Source organism: Geotrypetes seraphini, chromosome 3, assembly GCF_902459505.1.
Source record: "Geotrypetes seraphini chromosome 3, aGeoSer1.1, whole genome shotgun sequence".
NCBI classification, from domain to species: Eukaryota; Metazoa; Chordata; class Amphibia; order Gymnophiona; family Dermophiidae; genus Geotrypetes; species Geotrypetes seraphini.
Window position 1 is genome coordinate 103,409,656 of NC_047086.1, and position 14,753 is coordinate 103,424,408.

Consider the following 14,753-nt stretch of genomic DNA (forward strand, 5'->3'; position numbering starts at 1 on the left):
TGTAAAATTAGTCAGAGACCACTGTTCAGGCAGTGGGCTTAATGGGCCGCCGCGAGAGCGGACCGCTTGGCGAGATGGACCTCTGGTCTGCCTCAGCGGAGGCAACTTATGTTCTTATGTTTTAATAAAACATTAACTATTTTTTTCTGCAGCCCTCCAAGTATCTACAAATCCAAAATATGGCCCTGCAAAGGGTTTGAGTTTGAGACCACTGACTTCTGGTGTATGGTGAGCCCTCCAAATCTCACCAAAAACTTACTGTATCCAACTGTATACTACCCCTATAGTCCTTATGTTTGCAGGTGTCACCTATATGTCAATATAGTATGTTTTGGGTGGGTTCCAATGGGTTCACACTTTCCACCATAAATGTAGTAGTTAGTATGAGATATGAGCCTGGGATCCCTTTCTCTGGAGTCCACTACACTGACCACCAGGCTACTCCTGCGAGCTGTTTGCCACTCTAATAGGATTGGCCATAATATCTGAAGTTGTCATACAGGCTGGGATGTATTATTTAATTCATATCTTTGTGGGGGTGGTATGGAGTCAGTGACCACTGGGGGAATGGGGTGGGGGTGGGGGGTTATGCTTACATCCATCCAGTGGTCACCTGGTCAGTTTGTGCACCTTTTCACACTTACTTGTTATTAAAAAGGTTGAGCCCCAAACATCCAAATTGTGCCCTGAACATTTTCTAAAATGCTTGATTATGGCAGAAAAATGTCCAAGTCATAAACCCACTCTAATCCCGCAAAAATCATGCCTCAAACATGCTTCATTTAGATTTAGACAAATTGCAGTATAGAAATCAGTCTAGAAAATCGGTTTTGTAAATACCAAATTGGAAAGGATTGGGGATAAAAATGTCCATATGCTCCTTTATGCCACTTTTTGGCCATTTTTCTCTTTTGAGAATGAGCTCTAATGTGAACATAATAACATAAGAAATGCCGTTGCTGGGTCAGACCAATGGTCCATCCTGCCCAGCAGTCCGCTCACGCGGCGGCCCTCAGGTCAAAGACTAGTGCTCTAAATGAGTCCAGCCTCACCTGCGTACATTCCAGTTTAGCAGGAACTTGTCCAACTTTGTCTTGAAACTCTGGAGGGTGTTTTCCCCTATAACAGACTCCGGAAGAGCGTTCCAGCTCTCCACAACTTTCTGGGTGAAGAAGAACTTCCTTACGTTTGTTTGGAATCTTATCTCCTTTCAACTTTAGAGTGCCCTCTTGTTCTCCCTACCTTGGAGAGGGTGAACAGTCTGTCTCCTTACTAAGTCTATTCCCTTCAATATTTTGAATGTTTCGATCAAGTCCCCTCAGTCTCCTATTTTCAAGGGAGAAGAGGCACAGTTTCTCCAATCTCTCACTGTACGGCAACTCCTCCAGTCCCTTAACCATTTTAGTTGCTCTTCTCTGGACCCTTTTGAGTAGTACCTTGTCCTTCTTCATGTACAGCGACCAGTGCTGGACAAAGTATTCCAGGTGAGGGCATCCCATGGCCCGGTACGGCGGCATGATGACCCTCTCCGATCTGTTCGTGATCCCCTTCTTAATCATTCCTAGCATTCTGTTCGCCCTTTTTGCCGCCGCCGCACATTGTGCAGATGGCTTCATCAACTTGTTAATCAGAACTCCCAAGTCTCTTTCCTTGGAGGTCTCTCCAAGTACCGCCCCAGACATCCTGTATTCGTGTATGAGGTTTTTGTTATCGACATGCATCACTTTACACTTATCCACGTTGAACCTCATTTGCCATGTCGATGCCCATTTATCAAGCTTGATTATGTCACGTTGCCGATCTTCACTACTCTGAATAACTTTGGATCGTCCGCAAATTTAATCACCTCACTTGTCGTACCAATGTCTAGATTGTTTATAAAGATGTTGAAGAGCACGGGTCCAAGCACCGAGCCCTGCGGCATCCCACTGGTGATCTATTTACCCCCATTCTCTGTTTCCTATGCTCTAGCCAGTTTTTGATCCATGTGAGTATTTCATCCTTGATTCCATGACTCGCAATTTTCCGAAGTAGTCATTCATGTGGAATCTTGTGAAACGCCTTCTGAAAATCCAAATATACAATATCAACCGGGTCGCCCTTGTCTATCTGCCTGTTTACTACCTCGAAAAAGTGCAGCAAGTTCGTCAGACAAGATCTGCCTTTGCTGAAACCATGCTGACTAGTCCTCATCAGACCGTGTCCGTCAAGGTGATCAATGATGCGGTCCTTTATCAGCGCCTCTACCATCTTTCCCGGTACCCAGGTTAGACTCACCAGTCTGTAGTTTCCCGGATCTCCCCTCGAACCCTTTTTGAAGATCGGCGTAACATTCGCTACCTTCTAGTCTTCCGGAATCTTTCTTGATTTGATCGACAAGTTGGCTACTAGTTGAAGCAGTTCAGCTATAGTCCCTTTCAGTTCCTTGATGACCCTCGGATGGATGCCATCCAGTCTCGGGGATTTATCGCTCTTTAGCCTATCAATCTGCCTGTATACCCCTTCTAGACTGACCGTCAGTCCTGTCAGTTTCCCTGGAAGACTTGACAAAATTGAGGTACTGGGGGAGGGTACGGGGGGAAGGGGATCAGTCTCTAAAGGGGTTGAGTGAGAGTGGAAGTTGGTTAAAAAGATGGTGAAAGAGAGGAGTAGGACATGGGGTATTAAGCAAGAAATAGAAGAATGGCATGGAGGCAAGGGAAGGAAGGAGAGACAGCGATGGAACCCAGGCTGGTGAGGGGATGAGAGACAGTAGAGAGTAGATGAGGACTAAGAGGGTGCGTACAGAAGATGGGAATGGGGAGTAAGGAAGTGACTGAAACATGGTGGGGGGGGGGCATTAGGATACTGAAGAAGGAGAGACACAGAAAGAGCAATAGGAGTGCTGGAGAGGAAATAACAGGGAGAAGAGAAAAGTCAGTAGGCAGATGAGAAATGAAAAGAAGACTAAGAAATAGAAACTGAGAGAAAGGGAGAAGAGCAAAATGAAAGGGAAGATTAGGTTCTTACCTCGATAACCTTCTTTCTAATAGAAGGGTATAGTAGTCTTGACAAGTGGGTTTCTTCACTTCACCTGCGAGGATTGCAGAAAGCATCATCTACCAAAGCAATGGATAATCTCTAAGACAAGAACACTTAATTAAACCAATGGACACATTTCCTAAACAAATGTGGAACCAAAGAAGCCACCTACCTGAGTGCAACCAGCACTAACATTTATGTAGGACCTATAGCCTCTCCCAAAGGTTTTGCTATAGAGCTAATGGATAACTATTCTTCGTCGTTTAACAGAAGACCATAAGGATCTTCATTCTCTCTTGGTTGTTCACGAACAAACATCTGGAGACACCCAAATATGCCAAAGATAGAAAGGCTAACTTAAAATCTATAAGCCATGAAAAAATTGGTCAACACTTTAATTCTCCTGGAGAAAAAGTTTGAAAAAAGAAAGATAAAATAAAATAAAATAAAAGATTGAGGTTAAATAAACCCCTAATAAATAAAGGATATCAGTATGAGCCTTTGAAATAGCACACAGAGGTTTTATCGGCTCAGACAGTAACTCATTGATGACTAACATCAGACAAAAGTCTAAATAAGAACTGCCTTATACATCATATTGTCCTGTTTGTACGGAAGCAAAAAAATATATATATATTTTAACTCCTTTCAAACGTTTGCTCCAGGGGAAAACAAAAAAATAATAAAGAAAAAAATATATTAAAGAAAAAAATATAATAATAATCTCCCAAGGCGTTGTAAGATATGTGCTAAAGATTGTAAAGTGCTAAAAGTGAGTCTTGAAAGGCTTGGAGACACATTGTGAGTTGTACATTAAAGTGCAGGTGCAAACACTAAAAAACATGTAAAATAGTGCCGTAAACTATATCTGTAACTGGATAATTCATAAATGTGAAAAACAGTTCATATAAAAATATTTGATAGTGAAGTAAAAAATCTGGATAGAATAAATTGATAAAGTTCGTCAAATTGATGGTAAACTTTTTAAGAATCAAAAATAGTTGATTAAATTAAGAGTTCATATTCGCAGTTCATTCGATTAAGAGTTCATATTCTCTGTAACAGTTCATGAAAAGGGAAATAAATTTTAATCAAAGACTGCATGCATGCAAACACTGGACTGTGATACTTAGCTCAGTTGTTGTAAGAAGTAAATGTTGGCTATAGAAATCTCCACTCGACAGAGCTCCATTTCGTCACCTTCTTCAGGAGCAGGGATTACTGAAAAATGTTAATCATAAGGGCGACAGGCCACTAGTAAAGCTGTCAGCCACATCCACCGAAGCATACAGAAGTCAAATCAAACTATCGCGTCGGGGAGAACCAAAATCATAATGGCGCCTTGGGAGTTTTAAAACGCCAATCTGATAGGGCCATCAAGACTACTGTCCCCTTCTACTAGAAAGATTATCTCATGCTTAATCTTCCCTTTTAATTCAAAGGATACTGTAGTCTTGACAAGTGAGACATAACAAAGCAATCTCCTGAGTCTAGGGCAGGGCAGATGAATCTGCTGTGAGCACTGAGGACCCAAAAGTACTGTCCATTTGTGCTACCACACCCATGTTGGGGCTAAATGCAGAAATTGAATGGATGATGTTAGTCTGACAGGGAGCCCTGTTATTGGTTAAGAATGAGTCAGCTGTTTTTTGACTTAATGAATAAAACCACTAAAGAAAACGCTGCTGCCATCTTACACTATGAAAGTAATGAGCTGGAAGGTGACAGCGAGGATATAACAAAGGTATTTGTGACATGCTTTTTATGTATGCAGATAAATATTTTAAAGGAATATACTAAACATACATTTTTTTAAATATATTGTAGGGGATAGACCTTGAAACAGTGTTTCAGTGAAACAAGAGTCATGTTAGTCATTGAATCCCCTGCCTGACTCTGATTCATTAATTTAAAAAAGATAAGTAAATATTTTTACTATTGACATTTTAAAAACATATACTACTGTATAATGAAATGAATGAAAAGAACTTAGGAAAAAGTTATGAAAAGAATTATGGGAGCTGAGGACGAACTGATGTCTATGATCCAGTGCTGCCTGATTCACTATTCAAATCAATTCACCGATTCGAATCAGGTGAATCTATTCGAATCGATTCAATTTGTTAAAAAAATCGGCCTCCCGATTTGAAGACCTCCCCTCCCCCCGTGCCTTCCTAAAGCAGGAGCGGCAGCGCTGTCTCTTGATGGCCGTCTGCTGCCACTCCTGCTTGAAGGGGGAGGGTCAGTCAGAAAGGCCCACATGTTTCCCCAGCTTCCCCACTCTTACCTTAAGCTAATACATCCTCAGCGGCACGTTCTCTCTGCTATGGTCCCCCCTCCTCTGACGACAGGGTCAGGATCGCGGCAGAGGAAACGTGCTGCTGAGGACGACGGCAGCTGCAGGGATCACTATAGCACCAGCGATCCTGCAGTCTTCTGTATTAGCTTAAGGTAGAAGCAGGGAAGCTGGGGGAACATGCAGGCTTGCGGGGGGAGCAGGCCTTCGTGGCTGAGAGGGGGGTAGGCCTGTGCAGAGGAAGGAGGAGGAAGAGTGCCTTTGCAGCGGGGAAGCAGGCCTGTGCATAGGGAGGAGGAGGAAGAGTGTCTTTGCAGAAGGGGGAGCAGGCCTGTGTAGAGGGAGGAGGAGGAAGAGTGCCTTCACGGCGGGGAGAGCAGGCCTGTGCAGAGGGAGGAGGAGGAAGAGTGCCTTCGCGGCTGGGAAGTAGACCTGTGCAGAGGGGGGAGGAGGAAGAGTGCCTACGCGGCAGGAGGAGCAGACCTGTGCAGAAAGAGGAAGAGGAAGAGTGCCTTCGCGGCAGGGGGAGCAGGCCTGTGCAGAGGGAGGAGGAGGAAGGAGTAAGAGAGGGGAGGGGAGATGCCAGACCTGGGGAGAAGTGAAGGGAAGAGAGAAACCAAACCAAAAAAAGGGGGAGAGGAAAGCAGAGGAGAGGTACTGGACTAATGGAGAGAGAAATGCAAGACCACAAGGGGAAGGGTAAACCTATTGCAATAGAAATAATATTAACATAGTCTATTTGGGAAAGCAGTAAAGCTTGCACAAGAAGTCTAAAATTATAAAATTTAAATAAATGTGTGCTCCTCACTACCTTATTAATTTGAGCATTCATCTTTAAATAACAATCAACTTCTATTCCTAAGATGCAAGATATATCCCACTTATAGTTTGAATTACATTTTGATAATGAGATATCAATATTTCAAATATGAGGGAGACTAATCTGAAGAAATTTTGTCTTACATTTGTTTAGTCATAATTGATGTTTTTTCAGCCAGCCATCTACTACTTGCAGATAATGTGAACATTTGCAGCCACATCAAAACTACCATTTACTGGAAGAAATACTATGACATCATCTGCATAAATGAATATCACACCAATTACCTCCAAAACTTGACCCAATGAAAGCATTAAAACATTAAATAATACAGGTGAGAGAGGTGATCCCTGGGGAATTCCACAACCAATCTCCCCAGGTTCGGATAGAAACTTCATTCATTTTCACCTTGTATGATCTAGTTCCAAAACAAAAAAATCCTTTAAACCAGCTCAATGTTTTTCTCTAATACAGGATATATTATCACATGCAAAAACGTAAAGAGAGATGTTAAACTGGCAAAATAGACCATAAGTTAGAGACAAATAAACCTGCATACACACAAATATGTATTATACCTCATAAGAAAAAGTAATTCTATACCTTCACTGGGAAACATTTCGGGCTAGATGACCTTATGATCAGGATACTGAAAGGTAAATTCAGGACTTTACAAGAACAAAACTCATTGGAGGACCTATTTACAAAGCTGTGTTGGCTTAGTAAACACATAATACCTTTACAGAAGCATCATGTAAACCACTCTGAATTGACTTCCCAGTTATTAGTAGCAGTATAGAAGTTTTCAATAAACAATAATTGCAAAGTTAATAGCTAATTTGGATTGGGGAAGAGAAAGGGCAGGAACTGCACTTTATAATTAACTTCAGGGATTAACTATCAACAAGGTGGAAAAAGAAAGAAAACGTTTTTTTTTTAGTTTGTTGCTAAGTTAAATGATTCTTACCTTCTGTCCATATCTAAATACATCCGTTCAGCTTCTTCAAACCTACCAAAGTAGGCTGCAACTTCAGCTTGCTTCATTGACTCACTCAGCAAGTTGCCAAGACGCTTGACAAACTCAATACCTTGGTAATCTTTGCAGCGTACAAATGCTTGTTCAGCTGTTGGAAGATCAAGCTTCTGAAGCGCAGCCTCTGCTAACAGGCGCCTATTTGAAAAATACATAACTCCATTAAAAAGGAAATTAACAAGGTTATAGTTCCAGCATCACCATAGACATAACTCATTCTTTTTCTTCCTAGTTTCCTTCCTTTAGAAATTTCTCCTTCCTCTTCTTTACTGTGAAGCCTTTTAAAACAAAACCTTTAATGCAAATTTGAAGACAGGTTTCTTTGAAATGAATTTAAGTGCTGGGAGTGAGCAGTGATCTCCATTAGCAGACAAGATAGGCAACCTTGTTTACATTACTGATGTTATCCAATAGTTGTTAGCTTTCCTATCCTCCTCCTTTTCAGTGACTAATGGAGCTCATTTCTCTTTCTTCCCCTTATTTTTTATATAATTTTGCAAACTGTCTTAATGTTTTACTTGTGAAATGAGATATAACAAATGAAGTGATTAACAAACATAAATATGAGAACAATCATTCTTTTTGCATTTCAAATATGCCAAAATTAATGAGAAAAAAAAGCCATTACAGAGTCTATACCAACAAAAAAATATCCTTTTATTAAAGCTGATGAATAAAAACATTTTCAGGGTAATTCTACAATAGGGTTCCTACGAATAGCGCTATTTATGGTGCTTATTTCCAAGTTTATTTGGGTCTCAATATTCCGCTTATCAAAGAGAATTGTCTAAAGCAGTTTACACTCTAGTTTCAAAGGGAAGGGAGAATGCAGACTCGACAGGACAGTGGGGGAGAAGATGAAACTATAAAACTAGATAGGAAAGAGGGAAGGACAGCACAGAAAAGGTAGGCTCTATTTCCATGGTTCCCAGACATCGTTGGATGGAGGCAATGAGAACAGATTAATGGCCTCTTTTACAAAGCCGCGCTAATGGCCCCGAAGCCCATAGAGATTTAAAGGGCTTTGGGGCTGTTGCCGCGCGGCTTAGTAAAAGAGGCTGCAAATATAGGCATCAGAGAAAGTAAATGTTTTAAGGCCCGATTTAAACTTAATCAAAAAGGTTTGGAGCCTAAGATAAGGCAACAGCATATTCCATAATTCAGGGTCTTGTACTGACATACTGGAACTATGGGTGGTGTTGAGAATGATTTCATGGAAGGAGGGAATAACAAGGCAATTTTGGTATGAAGATCTGAGATTTCTTGATGGGCAGTAAGGGGGTCAGATGCTTAGATAGATTAGAAGGAGACTTGACAGCACGAATTTTGAACACAAGCAGAAGAATCTTGCAGGTAATGCAGTGTATAACAGGGAGCTAGTGGGCCTTTTAAGTAGGAGAGTGACATGTTCAAACTTACAATGGCCAGTAATCAACTTAATGAAGTGTTTTGATCCTTGACTTTGATGCCTCTGTATAATGAATTACAGTAGTCAAGATGAATGATCACTAGAGAGTGTCTAAGGACATTACTCATAAGAGCTGGTGATTGTAGGAGGAATGCATAGAGTGAATTAAACGTAGTTTATAGAGGGTGTGCTGGAAAACAGCTGAGATCTGATGTGTAAAGGATAAAGAGGAGTCTAGGATTACTCCTAATATTTTGGTGGTGGTAACCAATTGATGTCGAAGTGTCGAAGAAATAAGAATGGGAGTCACAAGTATAGATGGCTGAGTTCAGATGAAAAATAATGATTTGAAATTATTTGGATGCAGCCAGCCAGTCAGTCAGATTAACTAGTTTGGAGTTTATCAAATTAATTTGAGATGTGTTAGTGGGGTCAAGAGTGCAAAGGACTTGGAAATCGTCTGCATATACAAAGGATGTAAAGTCCAAGGTGAGTAATGGTGCTAGATATTGAAAAATGTAGGGGCAAGGATAGAGCCCTGGGGAACTGCAGATATGGGATTAAATGGTAAGGAGGAAACATGGTAAGTAAAGACTGTATAAGTGTGATCAGCAACCCATGTGAGAGAAGTGTTTCTGAGGCCTATTTCATAGAGTCTAGAGAGAAAAATAAAGTGGTCTACAAATAAAGTGGTCTACACCTATGGACCGGCAAAAATAAAATAATTATTTTGTGGACCGGCATCGGTCCGCGGACCGGCAGTTGAAGAACACTGGGCTATGTCGTGCCCATCTCCACCCAATCTCCGTCCCAGACCCCGCCCCCATAATAGTACTAATTGTAACACCATTTTTTCCATTCATTTTTCATATATACACACACAATATATAATCGTATTAACAACTCATAATGGTTAACCACAAAATTAAAATACACAAAGCACACTGTATGCTTTTCAACATTCATTCCTACCAGAAAACAGATAACCCCATGCAAATGCAGGACCAAAAACTAAAAGTATTAATATTCACAAACAAACCTTAAGATGCAAGTAAAACTCTGCAAGCAGTACAACCCCCAGAGAAAAACAAACAAATTCATAAAATCACTAAATTAAAAAAAAAAAAAAAAAGCATTTCCCCTACCATTGTCGTCTCTCTCCCTCCATGATGTGCCTTGCCTTCTGGCCTGCCCCCCGGTGTTAGCTTCAGGCTGGTCCACGGTGCGATCAATGCAGGGTCTTCGGGTTGGCTCCCTGAGTGCTGCATTGCACAAAGCTGTGGGAAGCGGCTCCTCGCGCGCGTCCCACGCCTCATGTGGAAATCTTCCCTCTCATGTTGCGATGTCAGAAATAAGGCTTCCGGGACAGGGTCAGGCGCAGGCCACGGATAGGAGACTTTTCCCACAGTTTTGTGCACTGCAGCACTCAGAGAGCTGGCCCGAAGACGCTGCATTGATCACATTGAGGACCGGCGGCTACAGAAAAATCTCTTACGTCTGATGGAAGTGCTGGCCCTGTGGATCGGGAGAAAATTTCTGCGGACCGGCACCAGTCCGCGGATCGACAGTTGAAGAACACTATGCTAGAACACCATGATAGTATTTTATAATTTATGCACATTATTTGTGCACTCCACTCAAACCTGTCCATGAATACACCCACTGGAAAAGTAGACACCATCAAATCATGGCATAACCTTCCTACTAAGATAAGAAGCCAATTATGTGTTTTTTACATATGAAAAAAGGCTCTTTTAAAATTGCTTTTAGGAACACACATAAAACAGTCACATTGAAAGAGCGCATTTACTTTTACAGACAGTGCATAGTCATTCCTGGAAGTATATCTTGGGAAAAGTTGTCTTTTGAAAGCACAGTATAATTTTACTTCTGTTTTGGGCTGAACCACTGCTTTGTGGAGATTATCCCAGTGTTTTTCCATCTGCCTGCCATTAAGGACTCTTCTATTTTTATCCCATATCTTTTGGAATTCAGTTATCATTTGTCTTCATTTATAACTTTGCCATGAAAAAAAAAACCCAAAACCTAACATTCCTCATTTTTTTCCCTTGGAGCTCCATATTATAGCCCACTCAAGTAACAAAGGGTTCTGTGCTGCAATACATTTTAGGTACCTGCAGTGCCCCCAGTTTCCTACACTGTCTAAGGGGGGATTCTAAGACAATCCGTCTGCATAACATTTGTATAACTGAAAATCAAAATATTTTCAATTCTAAAAATAAATGGATCCTTTCACAAAGCCTGTCATAGTTTTACAATCTTGCTTATGTGCCTGAATAAATAAACTAGTATTTAAGCCCATTACATTAATGGGTGCTAGAATATATGTCTGTCTGTCTTTCTTTATTTCTGTCTCTCTCCCTCCCACTGTCTTTCTTTCTGTCTGTCTCTCTCCCTGGCCCCCTTTGTCTGTCTGTCTTTCTGTGTCTCTCCCTGCCCCTGTGTCTTTCTTCTTTTCTTTCTGTCTCCCTCCCTCCCACTGTCTGTCTTTCCTTTTATCCCTCCCCCTCCATTTTTCTGTGCAACAGCAGCATTTCCCTTCCCCCACCCCACTTCCCTGTGCAGCAGCAACAGCATTTTCCTCCCCCCTCACATCCCTGTACAGCAGCCGCAGCAGCATTCCCTCCCCCTCCATTTCCCTCCCCCCACACCATTTCCCTGTGCAGCAGCAGCGTTTTCCCCTACCCCCTTTCCCTTCCCACAGTCTGGCCGACTCCCTTAGTCCCTTGCCGCCCCCCCTTCCCTTTCCGTGGTCCTGACAAACCTGCCGACTCAAGCAGCGTCCCCAACACTCTACACACACTGCTTTGGGGCCTTCTACTGCCCTGATTTACTCTGGCACGTTCCTGATGACATCATTAGAGACGTGGCAGAGCAAATCAGGGCAGTAGAAGGCCCCAAAGCAGCGTGTGTAGAGTGCTGCGGACGCTGCTGGAGTCGGCAGGTTTGTCAGGACCACGGGAAGGGAAGGGACTAAGTGAGCCTGTCAGATGGCGGGAAGGGATGGGAGGGTCAACGGGGATTCGGGTGCTTCGAATAGGGGTGTGACGGCGGGGGGGAGGGGGTTGCTGGGAAGAAATTACTTACTGTGAGTGAGGAGGGAGCCGGCAAGACCGCAGGGACCGTTTTATGTGTGCATGCGCACTCCGGCCTGCCACGGACATACGGATCACGGAACACGCAGGTAGGAGTGCACATGCGCACCGAGGCGGTACCGGGCGAGGAAGACCGATGTCGTTCCCGGGACCGGGCAGGATCGGCAGCAGCACGGGTATGCGCTGTAGGAGTTTCAGCCAAGAGCACTGGCATGGAGGTATTAATCAGTACCGAGGGGGTTGACACCGATGGGACAGTGCGAGGCTCGGACCGGTCCTGTACCGGAAGGTGCGGCGCCAGCAACGCCGGCAGCAGTTGTTGGAGTTGTTGCTGCAGCTGCTCCTGTAACTGTGTTTGCAGTATGGCCGCGATGCGGTCATCCAGGGGAGGCACCGGTACCGCTTTTTTCTTCTTCGGTACCAAAGGTGCCGCTCTACGCTCCGGCGATGAGGAGGCCGATGATGAGGCACTCACCGATTTCGGAGCGGAGCGTTTGCGGGGTCGGTGCGGTGCCGGGAGGGCCGGTGTCGCAACCGTGGCAGGAGGGCGCTCGAGGGAAATGGAAGGCTTCTTAGCCGGCTTACCTGGGCCCAACGACCCCGAGGAAGGGTCTGGTGGTGTCGACATCGTCGGTGCCGACTTTTGGGGTGCCGTCGACGTCGCAGCAGTTTCCATGGCAGATCCGGTACCGAACAAAATATTTTGCTGGATCTGCCTATTTTTCAATGTGCGCTTTTTAAGCGTAGCACAGCGGGTGCAGGTGTCAGCCCGATGCTCTGGACCCAAGCACTGCAGGCACCAATTGTGCGGGTCGGTGAGAGAGATCGGGCATGCACACCGCTGGCACTTCTTAAAACCCGGTTGAGGGGGCATGAAGGGAAACACGGCCTCCGCAAAATCAAAGCCGGAGGCCTGTATGGTGACAACAGGCCCCGCCTGGGCCGGTTCGAAAAAATAATGAAAACTCGACGAGTTTTTTTTTTTTTTTAAAAGAAAATTAAAGGAATCCGAAGAAAAAAAATAGAAGAAAATCGAAAAAATACGCGAGCGGGAAGGCAAACTAAATAATTTCAACAGCCGTTGAAAAACATGCGACTTCTTCGCTCCGCGGAAACGAAGAAACTGGGGACCACGCACTCCTCCGTCGGGCGGGAAGGCACTCACGCATGTGCGGTGCGGCCAACTAGAACTTTCTAGTAAAAAGTGTCCGTACCGGGGCTCCGTCAGTGACGTCACCCATACGTTAAGAATATGCTGCCTGCTTGTCCTGGGATAAAAAGTGATATTGCATCTATATAACTAGAGAGACCTCCTTTGGAGACAGTACCTTCAAAAAGATACAAAGTAGATTGAATCAGTCCAGAAGACAGCTATTGAAACAGTCAGTATGCTCCATTATAAAAGCATTTGGAGAGAAAGGTAAAGATCTGAATAAATATACAAGGCAAAGATCTGAATAAATATACCCTAGAATCTAGATGAAATACTTCTGATCAATAAAAAATGCACATGAATAAGGCCTCTTAACAGAAAAGAAGCTCCTTAATGAAATTTCATGGGATAAGGATGAAACAAATTAGCCTGAAGAGTAACCTAAACAAATATGTGCATCTATCTATACATATTTTTTGGGGGGAGAAGAGGGTTATCTATATAATTTTTTTCTTCACAGGACCTATAAGTGATGAGGAGCGAGAGGCTGAGGACGATATCCACAGACTTAAAGTTGCTAGACTAGAGGAGGGACCTTAAAGTGATAGCATCTAAGGATCTCAGGGTGGTGAAACAATGTGATAGGACAGTGGACATAGCCAGGATGATAGGCTACAGAGAGACAGGCATAACCAGCATAAGAATGATGGTTTTAATGTACCATACAGATCTTTATTTACTCCCAAGCTGTAACCTGTAAGAACATAAGAATGGCTTTGCTGGGCCATACAAATGGCCCATCTAGTCTAGTAGCCCGCCTTCACATTGGCCAATCCAGGTCACAAGTACCTGGCAAAAAACCAATAGTAGCAACATTCCATGCTACTGATCCAGGGCAAGCAGTGGCTTCCCCCATGCCTGTCTCAATAACAGACTATGGACTTTTCCTCCAGGAAATTGTCCAAACCATTCTTAAAACCAGCTACGTTAACCGCTCTTACCACAACCTCTGGCAACACATTCCAGAGCTTAATTATTCTCTGAGTGAAAAAATATTTCCTCCTATTGGTTTTAAAAGTATTTCTCTGTAATTTGTGAAGTGACTTAAGGAGAGGGGTGACATGAGCATAGCGAGGTTGGTAGAAGATGAGTTGTGCTGCCCCTGTAGTCTCTGTAGGTTCTCAACACTAACATCACTTGTAAGAAAACGAAACTTAAAAGCGTAGGCATTGTTATATTTCAGTATAATGTATTAGTGCACATGCATCCTGGGTTTGTAGGACATAAAGTATATAAACAGCAGCAAGTAGAGAGAAAAGTTAGAGAGAAATATAATATTCCTTGTATTGCTAGCTACAAGTAAATAACTTCCTCCCCTGTTATGGCTCATTGAATTACTAATCTTTTTTCCTTTCTGTATTTGACTGCAGTGCTTGGATTAAATAAATTGCTTGAATTCGAGAACTGTAACAGGGCATTGTGTGGTCACTAATTATTCCATGAAGGGCTCTTTGCAGCCAGCTCTTCATCCTCTTTCCCTCTTTCTATCCAATCTCCCTCTCCCTCATCTTATCTATACTCTTTATCACAGCCATACTAACTTTGCTACACTGTACAACTCACTATTTTAGTGCACTGGGAATTAAAATCCAACACATTGCCCAAGTTTGAACAAGCAGATAAGTGGCAATTCTATAAAGGGCACCTAGATATAGGTGCCCTGAAGCAGTGCAGGGAGTGCATATTTTAGAATGACATGTAGCTGCCCAGATTCCATTATAGAATAGCAGGGCAAATCCACATTAGAAAGCCTAAATGTAGGCACAGTCATTTAAACCAGGTCTATGGCATGCGTAAATGGATGTATCTATGCAGCAAGCAAATGTGCGCAATTTATGGCATTTGA

At 43.1% G+C, this 14,753-nt stretch overlaps 1 protein-coding gene across 3 annotated transcripts in view; it reads right to left on the reverse strand.

The window, feature by feature from the left end:
• WDR35 (WD repeat domain 35) overlaps window positions 1-14,753 on the reverse strand; it is a 315,141-nt gene that overhangs the window by 94,960 nt on the left and 205,428 nt on the right. For all 3 annotated transcript variants that reach the window (XM_033936987.1, XM_033936985.1, XM_033936986.1), the window contains one exon: window positions 7,105-7,308. In XM_033936987.1, coding sequence (XP_033792878.1) covers window positions 7,105-7,308 — 204 coding nt within the window. The remainder of the gene's footprint in view (window positions 1-7,104; window positions 7,309-14,753) is intronic.